Source organism: Miscanthus floridulus, chromosome 18 (assembly GCF_019320115.1).
Source record: "Miscanthus floridulus cultivar M001 chromosome 18, ASM1932011v1, whole genome shotgun sequence".
Taxonomy (NCBI): Eukaryota; Viridiplantae; Streptophyta; class Magnoliopsida; order Poales; family Poaceae; genus Miscanthus; species Miscanthus floridulus.
Window position 1 is genome coordinate 48,890,597 of NC_089597.1, and position 19,788 is coordinate 48,910,384.

Sequence of the window (19,788 nt, forward strand, 5' to 3'; positions counted from 1 at the left end):
AGCATAAGTAGGATGGTGGTAGGTGTGGTTCGCTCAGCGTATAGAGTGGATCTAAGTTGTTTGGACTCTGAGCGTTATAAAAATATAGGGTACTCTTGGAGATGCTCTCAAAGACTAACTAAAGAGTCTTACTAACCAAACTAACATGCTCTCAAAGACTAACTATACTAAAGAGCTTGACTAGGCAAGAATGTAAATAAAATAAATATAATAGAGTGTGTAGGGTGATTATACCGCCGTGGCAAGAGAGATGAACCAATCACAATGAATGTCCAATCAATGACCGGGAGAATACCAATCACAATGGATACAAGATTTTTCTTCCGAGGTTCACGTGTTTGCTGACACGCTAGTCCCCGTTGTGTCGACCAACACTTGGTGGTTCGGCGGCTAATAGGCACCACACACCTAGCCAACACTTGGCGCTGCAAGAGTCTACCCACAAGTGAGGTAACTCAATGACACGAGCAATCTACTAGAGTTACCTTTTGGCTCTCCGCTGCGGAAGGTACAAGACCCATCACAAATCACCGGGAGATGGCCACGAACAATCACAAACTCGTGCCAATGCTCCTTCGCTGCTCCAAGCCGTCTAGGTGTCGGCAACATCAAGAGTAACAAGAAATCCGCAGCCACAATGATCCCCAAGTGCCACTAGATGCAATGACTCAAGCAAATACACTTGGAATCACTCCCAATCTCACTATGATAATGAATCAATGATGGAGATAAGTGGGAGGTGTTTGCTTAGGCTCACAAGGATGTATCATAGGTGAAAATGTGCAATAGAGTGAGCCCAAGACGCCCCAAGTCTATTTATAAACCCCTTCAAACAAATAGAGTCGCTGCTCTATCAGGGGCCGACCGGACTCACCTAACCAGACTCTAGTTAGGGTCCGGTCGCTCCTAGCCATCCACGTGGCGTCGCTTTGAACCCCGATCGTTGATCTCTAATGGTCACTTAAGTCGCGCACAAACGTTAGCTCCGGACCAGAATTAGGCCTCCGGGTCTGGTCATACACTCATGCGCAAGTCCAATGAAGAATAGAGAGCTCCTAAGCCGCTAAAACATGACCGAACTTGGTCCAGTTTTCATGACCAGACTCCCGCCTAGATCCAGTCCTCACTGCAACGTCTGCGCCACACACCACTAGGGTTAAGACCGGACTCACCACCTGTGGGTCTGGTCGCTTTGAGTCGGCAGGGTCCGGTCACATCCAGAGATGTCCAGAGAGCGCCCAAACCCTTCAGACCAGGTCTGGTCCTCATGATCGGACTCGCCTCCTGGGTTCGGTCCTCGCCACGTCAGCCACGCTGTCTCTAAGTCATAACCAAACTCCCGTGCGCGGGTCTGGTTCTATCCCAGCATTGGGTCCGGTCATCACCAGGCCCTCTCAGCCGCGCCCTTAACAATGACCGGAGTCAGGCCTGTCAGGGTCTAGTCCTGGCAGAGCCAGGGTCCAGTCCTAGACAGTCTCCTACTTTTCTTTTTCTAACTTCTCAACCGCTTCACCCTTGCTTCCAAGTTGCTAACCACAAAGTGTAGAACTTGTGTGCTCGTGTGTTAGCATTTTTCAGAACATTTTTCAAGGGTCAATTGTTATCACACTAGGTTCCTAAATGCATATGCAAGAATCATGTCACCTAGTGGCACTCGATAACCACTTAGCCAAAGATTACTCCCCTTTATAGTATGACTATCTATCCTACATGTGATCACACTCTCTATAGTGTCTTGATCACCAAAACAAAAACCTATTTGATACCTTTGCCTTGATCAATGTTGACAGTCATTAACATCAATCATAAACCATCAACATAACTTGTATAAATGCATAAAAAGGATCGCCAACATAGGTTTAGGGGTTTAAACTATCAAATTATATGAGTTTTGGTGAATCTGTGTTTTCAGCAGGGTTTATCCAGAAAACTGGCAAGGAGGATCTATTCGTCAAAGCAAATCACGTTTATCTACAGCGAAACCGACATAGGAAGACTCTAGAAGGCAAACCACCGAAGTAGAGGGCAAGTGGCTACCATGTGGGGCAGACCGGCCCCACCTGCAGGCCGCCTAGCCCCCTAGGCCCACCTGTCAGCCCCTCCTTCGAATGTCAGTTCTCTACCGCCTCCTAGATTACATCTACGCCATTCTTTCAAGTTGGTTTGATCCGAGGGTCCAGAATTGATGCTCTGGCCTATATATACCTGCCCCCTGCTCCCTTCCTAGAGCCATCCTAAAACCCTAATTCATATCCTCCTCATCAGGATCAGAGCCAGCTCTCAAGAGAAGATTAGTCCACTATAGGATCTAGTCTTGCAATAGAATTAGTGAGCTAGAGTGAGGAAAGAGTTTAGAGGGAGTACCGGCCTATCGGTGCTACCTCTACGGCTTGTACTTTGGCGAATCTAGGCTTCTCCAAGTCTACATCTGAGATACCTCTGGTAGTAGATTTCTGTTTAAAGTAAGTTTTGTGCTCTTTTATTCATGGGCTCATAGTTCTTTTGAGTGCTCTAGTTCTTGCTAGCTGGATTAGAGTAGTAATCGTTAGCATAAGTGTGGTGCTTAGGCTATCGACTACCTGTGTTTGCTCCTCGCTTTCTGGTAGTGTGGTAGCAGCAGGAGGTGATAGCCCCATCTATCCTTTGTAGTCCACATCGAATTGAGCAGGTTCTTAAATTAGTAGGACCGTAGTTGTGTCGGTAGAGTTATCTAGTAGCGGTGCTTTACCGTTTAAGCGACGTCCCAAAGTGAACATTAGAATCATAACCCTTGCTTTGCATAGGGTCATAACCATAGGAATTCTCTCAACTCATACCTTAAACTTTGATTTCTATCTCTGGACAAACTTGATAGACAGCACACATGTTTCCTCGTGGATACGATACTCGATAATACTCTGGGTGAAAACTACTTTGATACCCGTGCGCTTGTGGATTTTGTCTCTATGTGCGTCCATAGGTGTCAACAAGTTTTCTGGCGTCGTTGCCGGGGAAACGGTTGTAGTGATTTCGTCGAACCAGGTTTGTCCTTGTATCTTTTTTATTTATCTTTAAGCATGGATAATATCACGCCTATTAATCAATTCGTTGCTCCCACGGGCACACAACTAGAGCCACCGAAATCTTCAAAACCTATCCTTATATCTGGCTATGAGTTGCATCCGTCTTTAATAAATTTGGTCCAGGAACAATCGTTCTCAGGAGAAGGTGATGAAAACTCATATACCCACCTATGAGAGTTTGAGCAAACTTATGCATGCTTGCATATCACGGGCATGTCACATGAAACTTTAAAGTAGAAGCTATTTCCATTCTCTTTGACTTGAAGAGCTAAATACTGGTATACCCAAACCGTAGGGAGTGTATAAGGAGATTGGGAAGCTCTATGCTCTAGCTTTTGCTTATCTTTCTTTCCCATCTCTGGAGTAGTTAGCCTTTAAATAGAGGTTCTATCTTTCAAATAGAGAGAAAAAGAATCTCTTGGTGCGACATGGGCACGTTTTAGCGACCTAATCAATTCTAGCCCTGACCTTACCATTCAAGACCATATGCTTTTACATCACTTTTATATGGGTCTTAGTGGGGAGACCGCACAGCTTCTTGATACATCTTCTGGAGGTGCCTTCTTACATTGCTCTACTAGTGAAGGGAAGAATATCCTTAGAAAAATCCTAGAAAACACCCCCTGCACTAGTGTTCATGATGATAGCCTAGAAGATGTAGTTGAGAAAATTCCTGAGGAAGAACCTGTGATAGTTGAGCTTGAGCCTTTAACTACACCACTTGAAGCCTCACTGTCCTTCAAGTTCCTGAACCACCGAAGGAGGAAGAAATTCCCCCTTTGGAAAATATTCTTGAATTCGAGGAAGATCTTTTCTCCGATTTTGGAAACACGTCAAATTATTATGTAATAAGGAAATCTTCGGCACCATCAACACCTAACCAGCATCTTCCTGACCCAATCGAAGAGAAGTTCCTTAAAAAGACTATGAAGGAGTTGACAACAATCGTAAGCAATGAGTGGTTGGCAGAATCCAAGCTTTCTCCTGAAGTTATTCATTTAGATTCTCCCTCTACCTCCATTCATTGTCAGGTTCATAAAACCTCCTTTGATGCTTTTTATAATTTGGTTGTAGGAGTAAATCTTATGTCTAAATCTTTTGCATACACCCTTCCTGAAAATTTTCAATTAACTCCAACAACCAAACTCTTAAAAACTCTCTCAGGGCAAATCCTTCCTAGTAAAGGAATTTTTCACCTCATCCCTATCAAAGTAGATGAAACCAAGCTATATCTAAGGACGAGACCCTACGGCTCCTTACCATTTTAGAAAAGCATCGCTCTGCCTTTGGCTACTCACTCGAAGACCTCAAGGGGATTAGTCCTGCCCTTTGCACCCATCGCATTCCCATAGATCTAGCATATCCACCTTCTAGGGAGCTCCAACATAGGCTTAACAATACGATGAGAGAAGTTATTAAGAAAGAGGTGTTGAAACTTTTGCATGCAGGGATAATCTATCACGTGCCTTATAGTGAGTGGGTAAACCCGGTACAAGTTGTACCGAAGAAAGGGGGCATGACTGTGGTAAAAATGAAAAAAGATGAATTAATTCCACAACGAACAGTCACAGGATGGCGGATGTGCATTGATTACCGAAACCTTAACAAGGCAACAAAGAAAGATCACTTCCCATTACCCTTCATCGATGAGATGTTGGAACGGCTTGCAAAGCATTCTTTCTTTTGTTTCCTTGATGGGTATTATGGCTATCATCAAATCTTGATCCATCCTAATTGAAAGGTCCTTGTTTGGTTTTGGTAATTGAGTGACAACTTAGGTGGACTAATTGTGTTTATGTGAGATACACAGGTGATTAGTCCACAGGTACATGTGTGTGAGCAACATATGCCATGAAGGTGAAAATGGCTTGGAGATGTTGCAAAGCTCACACATATGATGATGAAGGAGCTTAAATGCACATGAGACATGACATTGAGTCATGTGATCAAGGTGGAGAAGATCAAGACAAGACTTGGCTTGATGGACCGGTTGCAAGCGTGAAGGGCAAGTCGAAGGCTTTGGAGTGATGGACCGCGTGGCGGTGAAGCTTGAGCAAGACTTGGCGCCAATGGACGATGGCAACGGTGAAGAGCAAGTAGAGTCAAGATCGATGAACCAATATGATCATGTGATGATATGGAGTGGATCATATCATTGTTGATCGTGTTGGTGCATGTGTTGCATCGACATTGGAGGAGATGGAATGGAATGCGCAAGGCAAAGGTATAACCTAGGGCATTTCATTTCACCGGTCATAGGTGTGTAGAGAAGTTTATGACCGGGTTTAGGATAGATGGCCGTACTATCAAGAGGGGCAAACTTGTTTGCATATCGGTCATCTAGTACCACTCGAGTGATCTAACTTTGCATTGTCGCTAGGATCGAGTGGCGTGGCAAGTTGAGTGGCTAACATCCTTTGGAAAATGATTGTGAAAATGCTAACACACATACACATGGTGGTGTACACTTGATGGTGTTGGCACATTTACAAAGGCGGTGGTGTTTGTAGGGGTGAGATGGGTTTGGGTCCCTCTCTCCCTCCCGCCGAGCTTGTTCGGCGGGATTCGGCGCTTTTGGGAAAATGGAATGTCTATTTTCTATTGCGTCGGATGCAAATTCTTGTGGTTAGCACACTTGAGCAAGGGTGAAGAGAATAGAGAAGATGCTGGCGTCGGTCAACTGACCGGACGCTGGATCTGAATGCACCGGACGCTGGCAGGCTGCGTCCAGTCGCACTGACGTGGAGTGTAGCAGTAGCTGGAGAGTGACCAGACGCTGGCTGCGTCCGATCGCGTTCGACCGGACGCGTCCGGTCATGCTCGGGAGCTTACTGGAAATGACCGGACGCTGGGGGTTCAGCGTCCGGTCAGTTGAGTGCTGCTGCGTCCGGTCAAGTCAAGTGACCATTGGAACCGGGACACGTGGCCGTCTGCGGGCGACCGGACGCTGAGGTCCAGCGTCCGGTCAACACGACCGGAGCGTCCGGTCGGCCCGACCGTTGCCCAGTGAAGGGGTAACGGCTAGTTTAGCCCTTGAGGCTATAAATAGAAGTGGCCCTCGGCCATGGCTGGTGCGGAGCACCTCAAGGGACTTAGTGTCCATGCTTGTGAGTGCTTGGGAGCCCTCCATCACACATATACTTGATAGTGATCATTCGATTGTGTGAGTGAGCGATTCTAGTGCGATTGCATCGTGAGGTTGCATCGAGTGGCACTAGGTGATCGAGTTGCAAGCCGGTGGTGCTTGTTACTCTTGGAGGTTGCCACCTCCTAGACGGCTTGGTGGTGGTCTCCGTCGAAGCGCGCAAGAAGCTTGTGCGGCGCTCCGGAGAAGTGCTTGTGAGGGGCATTGTGCTCGCCCCGCGGGAGCCGCGAAGAGCAACTCTAGTAAAGCGTGTCATTGAGCTACCCTCACTCAAGGGGTAGGTTCTTGCGGCGCCCGACGTGCGGGCTTAGCGGGTGATGCTAATTAGCCGCCGAACCACCAAGTGAGCGGTCGACACAACAGGGACTAGCGTGTTGGCAAACACGTGAACCTCAGGAGAAAAATCATCGTGTCAACCTTGTTCTTCCCGTTGGTTTGCATCCCCATTACACAAGCTTACAATTACTTTTATACATATTAAGCTTGTGTAGTTGCTCTTGTAATTAGATAGCTTGTGTAGCTTGCTAATTACCTTCTTGCTTGTGTAGCATAGAAGTAGCTCCCTTGCGTGGCTAATTTGGTTTTTGTAACCTTGTTAGTCACATTGCTTAGTTTGTGTAACTAAGTATTTACGCTCTCTAATTAGGCATTGGTTGCCTTGTTATTGAGCATTGCTAGTGAGCTTAGTTAGCTTTGTGCTTTTGCTTACTAGCATGTGTAGGAGCTCCCTTGTTGCTTAAAGTACTAGTGGCATAGGTTTGTGTGACCTTGCTCCTAGAATTGTTTAGGAGAGCTCTAGCTAGCCCGGCACCTTTATTGCATAATTGTTATCTTTGTAAGGTGCTAGTGGACATATATAGTGGGGTATAGTCTTGGCTAGACCGATAGTTTTAATTCCGCATTTATATCGGTTAGCCAACGCGATTAAGTTTTAGAAAAGACTATTCACCCCCCCTCTAGTCGCCATCTCGACCCTTCACTAATGACCAAAGCAAAACTACTTTTACTTGTCCCTATGTAACTTATGCTTATCGTAGGATGTCCTTCGGTTTGTGCAACGCTCCAGCTTTGTTCCAAAGGTGCATGATGTCTATTTTTTTCTGATATGATAGAAGAAATCATGGAAGTTTTTATAGATGATTTTCCTATTTATGGGAAAACTTTCAATGATTGCTTAGAAAATTTAGACAGAGTTTTGCAAAGATGTGAAGAAAAACACTTAGTCCTTAATTGGGAAAATGACATTTCATGGTTAGAGAGGGGCATAGTGCTTGGACACTTGGTGTCCGAACGTGGGATAGAGGTAGACCGAGATAAGATAGAAGTAATAGAACAACTACCTCCTACAAATGTTAAAGGGGTACGAAGTTTCCTTGGTCATGCGGGGTTGTATCGCTGTTTTATAAAAGATTTTTCTCATATTGCTTGACCCCTTACAAGTTTGCTAGCTAAGGATGCTCCCTTTGAGTTTGATGATGAATGTTTAAATACTTTTCAAATCCTTAAGAAAGCACTCATCTCTGCATCAATCATTCAACCCCCTGATTGGTCGCTGCCTTTTGAAATCATGTGTGATGCTAGTGATTATGCTATGGGGGCAGTATTAGGTCAAACGAAAGATAGAAAGCATCATGCAATTTCTTATGCTAGTAAAACTCTGTTAGGAACTCAACTTAATTATACAACAACTGAAAAAGAGCTCTTGGCTGTTGTTTTTGCTATTGACAAGTTTAGATCTTACTTAGTAGGAGATAAGGTTATTATTTACACTGATCATGCTGCTCTTAAATATCTCCTTACTAAGAAAGATGCTAAGCCTTGACTTATAAGATGGATCCTTTTGCTTCAAGAATTTGATTTAGAAATTAAAGATAAAAATGGAATAGAAAATTTTGTAGCCGATCACTTGTCAAGTATGCAGTTTGAGAATCCACAGGAGTTGCCCATCAACGATTTTCTATGGGACGACATGCTTCTAAAAGTCATAGGATCTGACCTCTGGTATGCAAATATTGTTAATTTTATGGTTGTAGGATATGTACCACCAGGGGAGAATAAACGGAAGCTTATCCATGAAAGTTGCCTCCACCTATGGGATGAATCGTACCTCTTCCGAGTTTGCTCCGATGGACTGCTTAGGAGGTGTGTTCCTGCTAAGGAAGCAATCAAGATCATTGAAAGATGCCACTCATCACTGTATGGAGGACATTATGGGGCATTTTGTACTAATGCTAAGATCTGGTAAAGCAGATTTTTCTGGCCAACTATGTACGATGACACCAAAGAATTCATATGGAGGTGCATCCTGTGTCAGAAACATGGGAATATCAATGCAAGAGATGTTATGCCACTCACCACCAACCTCCAGTTAGAACTCTTTGATGTCTGGGGAATCGACTACATGGGGCCATTTCCAAAATCCCACCAGTGCAAATACATCCTGGTGGCAGTTGACTATGTCTCAAAGTGGGTTGAAGCCTTACCATGTCGAGCTGCAGATTCCAATAACGCCAAGAAGATGTTTTTAGAGACCATCTTTCCACGCTTCGGAGTTCCACGCATGGTAATTAGTGATAGAGGTCCTCACTTCATTAATAGAAGGTTCTGACGCTTCTTATCTGACCATGGGGTCCGTCATAATGTCGCAACACCATATCATCCTCAAACTAGTGGACAAGCAGAAACATCAAACAAGCAAATAAAAAACATTCTGCGAAAGACTGTCAATGAGATGGGGACAGTATGGAAAGATAAGTTACACAGAGCACTATGGGCTTATAGAACAGCTTATAAAACACCTCTTGGAATGTCACCATATCAACTCGTCTACAGGAAGACATGTCACTTACCTGTCGAGTTGGAATTCAAAGTTCATTGGGCCAAAAAAAGGTGGAACATGGACTTTGAAGTAGCTGGGAAGAAGAGAAAGATGCAACTCTCTGAGCTAGAGGAATGGTGAAAAAACATATCATAATGTAAAACTCTACAAGGAGAGGACAAAGAGGTGGCATGACAAAAGATTGAAAAAGAAGGAATTCAAACCAGATGACAAGGTGTTGCTTTTCAACTCTAGAGTGAAGTTGTTCGGACATGGGAAACTACGAAGCAAATGCGAAGGACCTTACAAGGTAATTAGCACATCATCTCATGGAGCAGTCACACTTTAAAATGATGAAGGAACGCTTTTCAAGGTAAATGGTCAGCGTTTAAAAGTTTTCCATGACACACAATTGATAGAAGAGGAATTGGATATAATTAACTTCATAAAATTTAAATAATATTTTTAATTCAGCTCTTTTTCTTTACTTTATGAAAACCCCTTAAAACCATGTTTACCTACTAAAGTATTGCTAGGATCCTCCTAGTTTTGTTGGTGCTTGTCTCCACATGTTATTTATGCAAGGTAACAGAATTCAAGTGTGGGAGAGGCAAACCTCCAAAGCACAGCATCAATAAATGATGAAGGAACCACAACAACAACTAGCTTGGGGGAGAGGCACCTGAAAGGTCCTAATATGGCTAGAGGGGGGTAAATAGCCTATTTAAAAATCTACAAATCAACTAAAGCAATTTGATTAGTATGACAAATAGCGTAATGTAAACTTGCTCTAGCTCTACAAGGGTTGCAAGCCACCTATCCAATAATTCTAGTTGCAATGATTACTTAGGCACACAAACTTGCTATGTAATTACTCACTAAGAGCTCTCAACCTTACTACTCTAAAGAGCTCAACTAGATGAATGTAAATAATAAAGCAAGCTCTCAATTCTAATTACACTAAAGAGCTTGTATCAACTAGTTTGCAAGAATGTAAATGAGTGAGTAGAGTGATTATACCGACGTGTAGGGGATGAACCAATCACAAGATGAATGTATAGCCAATCACCGGGAGAATGCCAAAGACAAGAGACAATCGATTTTCTCTCGAGGTTCACGTGCTTGCCAACACGCTATGTCCCCGTTGTGTCGACCAACACTTGGTGGTTCGGTGGCTAAGAGGTGTTTCACAAACCTCGTCCACACGATTGGACACCGCAAGAACCGACCCACAAGTGAGGTAACTCAATGACACGAGCAATTTACTAGAGTTATCTTTCGGTGCTCCGCCGGAGAAGGTACAACTCCCCTCACAATCACCGGAGACGGCCACGAACAATCACCAACTCGTACCGATCCTCCACTGCTGCTCCAACCGTCTAGGTGGTGGCAACCACCAAGAGTAACAAGCGAAAACCACAGCGCAACACGAATACCAAGTGCCTCTAGATGCAATCACTCAAGCAATGCACTTGGATTCTCTCCCAATCTCACAATGATGATGGATCAATGATGGAGATGAGTGGGAGGACTTTGGCTAAGCTCACAAGGTTGTTATGTCAATGAAAATGTGCAAGAGTTGTCCCTTGAGCCGGCCATGGGGCTATAAATAGAGCCCCATCAAATAGAGCCGTTATACCCCTTCACTGGGCAAAACACGCTCTGACCGGACGCTCCGGTCATACTGACCGGACGCTGGCCCTCAGCGTCCGGTCGCCCGATGGACGCCACATGTCACCAGCTTCAAACGCTGTTCGTCAGATTTCAACGGCTACGAAGCTGACCGGACGCTCCGGTAAAATTGACCGGACACTGAAGCCCCAGCGTTCGGTCGTTTCTAGTAAGCTCCCCGAGCCGAGGCATATTTTTTCGACCGGACACGTCCGGTCCACCTTGACCGGACGCAGACCAGCGTCCGGTGCTCTACCCTAGCCACTGTGCCGTCTGACAGCTCGACCGGACGCAGCCTTTCAGCGTTCGGTCGCTGAGTGACCCAATGTCTGGTCAGTAGACCGACGTCAGCATCATTTTGATCAACTCTATTTCAACTCTAACTTCTTCACCCTTGCTCAAATGTGCCAACCACCAAGAATTTTGCATCCGGCACAATAGAAAATAGGCATTCCATTTTCTCGAAAGCATCGAATCCCATCTCAACCCTGCAAACACCACCTCATTTGTAGATGTGCCAACACCACCAAGTGTATCACCTTGTGCACAAGTGTTAGCATGTTTTCACAAACATTTTCAAGGGTGTTAGCACTCCACTAGATCCTAAATGCATATACAATGAGTTAAAGTATCTAGTGGCACTTTGATAATCGCATTCTGATACGAGTTTCACTCCTCTTAATAGTACGGCTATCTATCCTAAATGTGATCACACTCACTAAGTGTCTTGATCACTAAAACAAAATGGCTCCTACATTTTATACCTTTGCCTTGAGCCTTTTCTTTTTCTCTTTCTTCTTTTCCAAGTTTAAGCATTTGACCATCACCATTGTCATGATCTTCGCCATTGCTACATCACTTGGAGTAGTGCTACCTATCTCACAATCATCTTGATAAACTAGGTTAGCACTTAGGGTTTCATCAATTAACCAAAACCAAACTAGAGCTTTCAGCACCCCCGTGTATCTAGCTAAGTATTTCTCTTCCTTTGTTTTATTATATTTGGTTTGCTTTATAAAAAAACTAAAAACAAAATAAATAGTTATAGTTATTTATATTAATAATGCATAGAGTGTGTCTAGTTTACTTTAATTTCTTGTAAGAGCTAAATAAATAATAAGGACCCTGAGGACAATCTCCTAAAATGGAAATGATGAATTGTTGCTCTGTTATAATTTCTTTCAAGTACCTAGTTTTCAGTCTTGAATTCTCCTGAGTTTTGGATAAGATTGTTTTGATATAAGGATTTACTTTGAACTTGAAACTCGTGGGCAGCATATGCTCGATCTAAGTCAAGGTAATTGACGAATATGATATGAGAAAGTCTGAGCTACTGTTTATCTTGTTCCAAGTGACACTAAAGTTCTAGAGATTTATCTTTTGAAAAACACAAAAATGCTACATAATGAGTTCCTGTATGACAAAGCTTAAATTCCCACCAGAGCCATATATGCTATTTAGGCTAGAAAAACTTCCACATATATGCTGATTGAATTGCATTCAGTTTTGTCAAGCTTTGTTGACACTTACGAGAGGTTTGTCATGCTCTTAAAATTAAGATCACGTACACATCACCCAAATATGCACTACTCGTACACTGGGGGTAGGTGTAAAAACATGCCTTCTATCTAGATCCATCAAAAAATATTCTACTCCTACACTGAGGGTGAACACAAAAACAGTCTTGATAGGTTTTTCATCCACCAAATAAATGCTCCAAGTTCTTGTTGATATCTCTCTCAAAGCTTTATTGCAGAAAAGAGACATGGGGCTATGCAAAAGTTATTCATAAAAAAGAAAGAAAAAAAGGTTTAAAAATGGACAAGTGCCTGAGATATTGAAAACAATGGGTATTCAGATGCCCGCCTAAAAAAAGATGAATAAGATAGCCCCTATTCTCTAGCAAATGTTTCTAAATTTCAAAAGAGAGATAAGTTTTTAAGGAGCATAGTAGAATTAGGTTAGCCACCATATGTCCACACACATACACATCTTGATTTGATTGTATGACTCAACTCTCTTTGAATCCGTTGTTTGACTTTACAATATATGCAATGCAAGTATGCTCTAGCTTTCTCCCTACCTATGAACTCCATATAAAGCCTTAGTGGTAGGAAGAGAAAGGCATAACATCATTATTGCCTTGGTGAGAATCCACAAATACCACATATATTGAGAGACTTAAGAGTGTTATACAATGGAATCTCTAAATTTTATTTTGAAAACTTATAAAAAGTCCAGAATAATGGTGAAACAAAGAACTTAGTGCTTGACTTGATCGTTCTGTCTTTCAATTGCTCAAGACCCAAGTGAAGGATAAGAAGCCCCATGGTTGAAGGTAATATGGGTAAGTTTGAAAATTAGATCAGTTCTGGAGGTGAATTCTTGATTGAACGCATGTGTACTTTTGAGGAGTGAAAGCATTGTAGCAACTCCTGATCCATTGCTGGGTTTGGCTTTGCTCAAGAACTAGCAAAGGTTAAGTATGGGGGAGCTTATTAACGGTCGTTAACATCAATCATAAACCATCAACATAACTTGTATAAATGCATAAAAAGGATCGCCAATATAGGTTTAGGGGTTTAAACTGACAAATTCTACGAGTTTTGGTGAATCTGTATTTTCAGCAGGGTTTGTCCTGAAAATCGGCAAGGAGTACCTATTCGTCAAAGCAAATCACGTTTATCCATAGCGAAACCGACGGGAAGACTCTAGAAGACTCCAAAAGGCAAACCACCGAAGCGGAGGGCAGGTGGCTACCATGTGGGGCTAGTCGGCCCCACCTGTAGGCCGCCTGGCCCCCTAGGCCCACCTGTTAGCCCCTCCTTCGAATGTTGGTTCTCCACCGCCTCCTAGATTGCATGTACGCCATTCTTTCAAGTCGGTTTGATCCGAGGGTCCACAATTGACGCTTCGGCCTATATATACCAGTCCCTGGCCCCTCCCTGGAGCCATCCTAAAACCCTTATTTATATCCTCCTCATCAGAATCAGAGCCAGCTCTCAAGGGAAGATAAGTCCTCTATAGGATCTAGTCTTGCAATATAATTAGTGAGCTAGAGAGTGAGGGAAGAGTTTGGAGGAAGTACCGGCCTGTCGGTGCTACCTCTACGGCTTGTACTTTGGCGGATCTAGGTTTCTCCAAGTCTACATCTGAGATACCTCTGGTAATTGATTTCTGTTTAAAGTAAGTTTTGTGCTCTTTTGTTCACAGGTTCATAGTTCTTTTGAGTGGTCTAGTTCTAGCTAGCTGGATTAGAGTAGTAATCGTTAGCATAAGCGTGGTGCTTAGGCTATCGGCTACCTGTGTTTGCTCCCCGCTTTATGGTTGTGTGATAGCAGCGGGAGGTGACAGCCCTGTCTATCCTTTGTAGTCCACATCGAATTGAGCAGATTCTTAAATTAGTAGGACCGTAGTCATGTCGGTAGAGTTATCTATTAGCGGTGCTTTACCGTTTAAGCGGCATCCCAAAGTGAACATTAGAATCATAAGCATTGCTTTGCATAGGGTCATAACCATAGGAATCCTCTCAACTCATACCTTAAACCTTGATTGGTACCTTTGGACAAACTTGTTAGACAACACACACGTTTCCCCGTGGATACAATACTCGATAATACTCCGGGTGAAAACTACTTCGATTCCCGTGCGCTTGCTGATTTTGTCTCTGTGTGCCTCCACATGTGTCAACAGTCAATACTTGGTTTTAATTTTTTTCTTCTTTTTCAAGTTGGAGCTTGATCACCATCATTTCATGTCCATCTTCATCTCCATGGACCTTTGAAAGGTCCTAATATGGTTAGAGGGGGGTGAATAGCCTATTTAAAAATCTACAAGATCAATAGAGCAAGTTAATTAGTATGACAAATAGCGAAATACAAACTTGCTCTAGCTCTACAAGGGTTGTAAGCCACCTATCCAACAATTTCTAGTTGCTATGATCACTAAGCACACAATTTACTAAGTCACTACTCACTAAGAACTCTCACACTTACTACACTAAAGAGCTCCACTAGATAAACTTAAACTACAATGCAAGCTCTCAATTCTAGCTACACTAAAGAGGTTACTACAACTAGTTTGCGGGAATATAAATGAGTAAGTAGGGTGATTATTCCGCCGCATAGAGGAGTGGACCAATCACAAGATGAATACCAATTCAGTCACTAGGAGAATACCAAAGGGCAAGATACAACTAATTTTTCTCCCGAGGTTTACGTGTTTGCCAGCACGCTAGTCCCCGTTGTGTTGACCAACACTTGGTGGTTCGCGCGGCTAAGAGGTGTTGCACAAACCTCATCCACACAATTGGACACCGCAAGAACCTGCAAGTGAGGTAACTCAATGACATGAGCGATCCACTAGAGTTACCTTTCGGCTCTTCGCTGAGGAAGACACAAGATCCCTCACAATCACCGAGAGATGGCCACGAACAATCACCAACTCGTGTCAATCCTCCTCCGCTGCTCCAAGCCGTCTAGTTTCATTAAATTCTTGATGAAATATATTTTGATAATGCATTTTTTTTAACTTTGCTGATGTTAATATATCCTTCTAAAAACTAGATCAAAGTTAGTGAAGTTGGACTTAGCACAAAGCAAAAGTGAAAATATAATTTGAAACAGATACAATAACATATAGGAGTACTTTTACTATAACGAGTGAAACATCTCGTTGAAGCAGGAGTTCGTCGCATCAGGTGAGGCCGCTTATTTCTCATTCTAGGCCTGTTGACATGGCAATATGGCATGATGCTAGGCACTCAAAATCGATGGCTTGAATTGCTTCCTAACTAGACAAGTTTGATTGGTTACTGAACCGAACAGGACCATCGTGTTCCATTAGTCTTATCTTTATTACAGTTTTTTTCTAAAGCTGGACAAGTCATCTAAGGAGCTAGCTATGAGTATACGCTTGGCAAGAAGACTCCTTCCTAGCAAATAAGGACATGCTTGGATTCTTTGCCCAACACTGTATAGCCTAGCCGAGCTAGGAATCAGAGTGAGGAGGATGTTTGGATATGTAGCTAGTTGGCCATGATTTTCGTGTGGGCAAGCTTTCACTCGCTGGCTTCAGGTACATTTGGATTCTTTATTTACTAGGAACAGTTTAGCCTTACTGAGACAACATTTATATTCTTTACTACGAGTAGGCATGATTTAGCCTTGCTGAGACGAAATATAGAAGAGGGACATGCGTTTGGATTGTTGTTGAGGCTATCACGAGTTCTGTATGCTGGCAGGATTTCTCTTGCTGTAGATGTAGAGCAAAATCCACTCACCTAGCCAAGCAAAGATTACCTTGCCTAATGTAGCAAAGCTAAGGAAAACTAACTAGGAAACCAATCGCGACCTTAGGTGAGCCAAATTGGCTCTACTGACCCGACGAGCATTTCGTTGCTCATGCCAGGTAAGGTGAGGGTGGCCTTGTCCAGAATCAAGCATTGCCCTAAATAATTTTAGGGCATGTTTGGTTGTTTTGCCCATCTAGGTAAACCTCGTCCTGCCAGATTAGGCTAGACTTGACAGCACGGGAGCGTAGTTTTGGCTCACTTAATAAGTTGGCAAGAAAAATCCTTGAAAGCTTAGAAACCAAGGGAGCAAGCAAAGCTACCAAAAGCTTTGTTTTTTTTTTGTCTAGCCACGCAAAACCAAAAATGACAAGGCAACCAAATACGCCCTCCCTGCCTATTGTATCCAGCCAAGCCAAACTCCTCTCTAGGCCTCTAGGCTCTAGCACACGACGGTGGGTGCTTAGGATGAAGCCTGAGAAGCCCCCAACGACATGAGGGCACCCTCTATAATAGGTGCTTTCTATAATAGGTAGTAGTGTAAAAGAATACCCATTCAATAGTTTTGGTCCCACACGGCAAGGTATACGGGGTGCGGAGAGAGAGCATGTTGAAAGATGTGCTATCGGCTCTCTCTGACTGTAATTCTCTCTCCTGTTTTCTCTTTCCTACGTGTACTCCCATCGACGGCCGGCCCCTAACGGCCTGTTGCGGGTGCCCCGATAGACGCTGACATGTGGAGGACCCAACTACTAAGACTGTCCACAACGTGAGCGATGCTGAAACAGCTCGGGAAATAGTTTTTTATTCGTTTCAGCACCGATGCTTCTACATGTCTCGATGCCTGAGTTTTCTGGCTCTAGCACCGCCCCCTGCAATGTGTTGCATCGATGCTGAATTCTTCTCTCTCTTCGTTTCAACATTCTCTCTCCTTGTTTCAGCATCGATATTTGATACACTGTGGGTGGTCTAACAAACTTGTGGCCGTTATGTTGGAAGCAGGTGCAGAGATTCTACGTGCGGCCGACCGAACTATGTGCCTTATCATGTTCGCTATGATATAGTATTTTTCTCTCACAACAAATCAGCATCAACTGACTTATAAGCCACACAAACGATCTAGCGAACAGGGTCAGGATAGCAACGGCTCTCGCAGTATTCAACTAGTCCAGTACTAGTATGAATAGTGTGACCATACGCGGCAGGTCCTATGCGCAGTAGAGTACTGTATGCACCATCCAGTTCCGAATGTCAACCCGAGGTGAGAGTGAGACGTGACCGTCTTTGGTGACGCGAGAACGATGGCGACGGCCATCAGAAAAACCGGTGGCGATAGATCAGAGAGCAATTCCGATACTAGATAACCACCGAAGCAGGAACACACAAAACAGCAGGCGAATCGGATGACGATGCGGCGCGCGCACTTGGATCACACGGCGCCGTAGCTGAGGCTGAGAGGCACCGGGCGGGCTCGTCGGCCGTCCATTTTACGGCGATGCTTATTCATCGTTCGACTCGATTCGATTCGAGGAGCACCAAATAAACTTGCCTTGCCGACTGGGGCCTCCCCACCAATGATTCCTCTGTTGTTTATCTTGGTAAATACTCCTATAAAATATACTCAGAGGACGGAAGCGTCCCACATGTGTTTGTTTGTTTTTCTTTCTTTACATTTACACAAGCGTCCGACGATTTCGCCGTCCCGACGGACACGGACGACACGGGCATGGGTCACGTCCCCGGCCACCCCCGAAGGGTCAGCGTCAGCCTGCAAGTAGCAGATGACACGGTGTGATCTGATCTCCCATGCCCGTGTGGCCACGGCTACGAAGAAGAGTCCAAGCGCGCGCCCACAGGACAGGAGCGCGTCTGCTGCCTGTTTGGTGACGGCAGACGCCAGGCCCCCGCGCCGCAATTCACGAAAAAAGATGCCGTCTGCGTCTGGTTGGTCTGTTACTCTGTTCATCAGGGCACCAGCTACTACACTGTCCTTTTTCCAGCTTTCACGCTGATCCTTACTGTACACAGCTCGTTCACTGGCGAAGATAGCAATGCCAACTGGCCGGTGTTTCGACGGCTCGACCTCTGCCAGAATCGATGCTTAATTCAGTCGCGAGATAGAAGAAGATACTCCTAAATGCCCCCTCTTTTTCCAACTGTCAGTGTTAACGTGCTTCCCGACGATAGGAACGTATCGAAATACCGTATCTTGCTAGAATCATTCATAATCATAGTGTGTGGGCCTCCATTGAGCACGTCGATGCTCTCGTAGCTGCACAAGCTGGCGCTGCGCGTCCGTATGCAACTCAGTAACTTGAATTCAGTGCAGTAACTGAGGACAGCGTCCTTGCAACAAGAGCAATTAGGTCGTATAATGCCAGATTCTAGGTGAATGTCAATCTTGTTTTACTATCGTTCGTTTCTTTTATACTATAGAGTATCACAGTGAATCTTGTTAAAACTGCGTGAGATTTACAAATCCCCAACAACTACCACCCAAGAACAATGTACAGGCCGCGTCCTCGTGCCACAGATCCAGATTTGTCTGAATCGTCCGTCGCGTGCTCCGTCCAATGTACCGAGCAGAGCAGGCGGCGGCGGCAGTCCCGCACGCGCGTCCGTGCGCGGCCGAAAAACGCGCGACGCCCGACGGGCCTACAGGGCGGAGGAGGCGAAGTGCGTCGCCTCCGCCGGGACGGTGTCGGCGAACCGCTGGAGCGCCTCGCGCATCCACAGGTGCGGGCACCGGGCGATGGCCTCGGCGGCGGAGACCCACTCCCTGCGGCGCGCGGCCATCTCGGGCCACCGGTCCAGCTCGGCGGTGACGCGGAGCGGGAGCACGAACCCTTCGTACGTGGCGTCCGGGTAGCTGCGGCTGCGGTAGCACCAGCGGCCCAGGGCCGGGCCGGTCTCCCCGACCACGCCGGCCTCCTCGGCGGCCTCGCGACGGGCCGCCTCGTCCATGGACTCGTCCAGCTCCCACCCGCCCTTGGGGATCAGCACGCCCCCCGCGGGGCCCTTCTTCTGCGAGCTGATCACGAGCACCTCCACCACCTCGCCGTCCGCGCGCACGCGGTACGGGACGCAGCCCACCACCACGCGGCCGCCCGTGCTCGCGCTGTACCGCTGCAGCTCACGGCCTTGGCGAGCAACCATCACCGCTGCCATGGACGCGACGCTGATTTCTCTCTCGAACAAATTGCTTGCTTTGCTTTCTTGGATGCTTTGATTTTGCGAATTCGCTCCTCGTGGGAGGTTGGATTCTCAGATAGAAATAGCTAAGGAGTGAGATGCGGTTGCGCTGTATTTGGATTGGATCTTCGCTGCCTTGCCTGCCAGGAGGAGAGGAGAGGAGAGGAGGTGCAGGAGCCGGACTTGGATTGGGGCAGATGGAATGGAAGGCGTTCTTCTTGGCTATTAATAGGAAAAGCCGGGCGTGCGCCGCGGTTGCTGGTCGCTGTCGTTGCCGAGTGGGACGATGAGTGGGCACGGGCACCACGCGACAACAAGGGAAGGGACCAAAATTGAAAGATGGGCACGCGGCACCAGCGCGCTCTGCCTTGGCGTGTGGACAGGGTGCATGGACTGCCTCTGCACTGTGGCTGCCTTCTCTTCCGCTTCTGCTGCCAGGGTACACTAAGTACCTGGTTTCTGTGGCGATGTATGCTTGGACAGGCGCGGTTCAACGTTGTTGATCGACAGCTTCTAGGTGCTTACTACCTAGCACTTGGTTCTGGCCTTCTGGGTGTTTATGGTTGATCTGTGACACCTCATTTTTCCTGTTCAGTTGAGAAAGGGGGGA

The 19,788-nt window shown here is 45.4% G+C and overlaps 1 protein-coding gene across 1 annotated transcript; it reads right to left on the bottom strand.

Moving 5' to 3' along the window:
• Positions 1-18,509: 18,509 nt before the first annotated feature.
• LOC136521590 (nudix hydrolase 21, chloroplastic-like) lies at positions 18,510-19,320 on the bottom strand. Its single transcript, XM_066515339.1, has one exon. It carries the CDS (start codon positions 19,152-19,154, stop codon positions 18,642-18,644), a length of 513 nt encoding a protein of 170 aa, XP_066371436.1. The 5' UTR covers positions 19,155-19,320; the 3' UTR covers positions 18,510-18,641.
• Between the last annotated feature and the right edge of the window lie 468 nt (positions 19,321-19,788).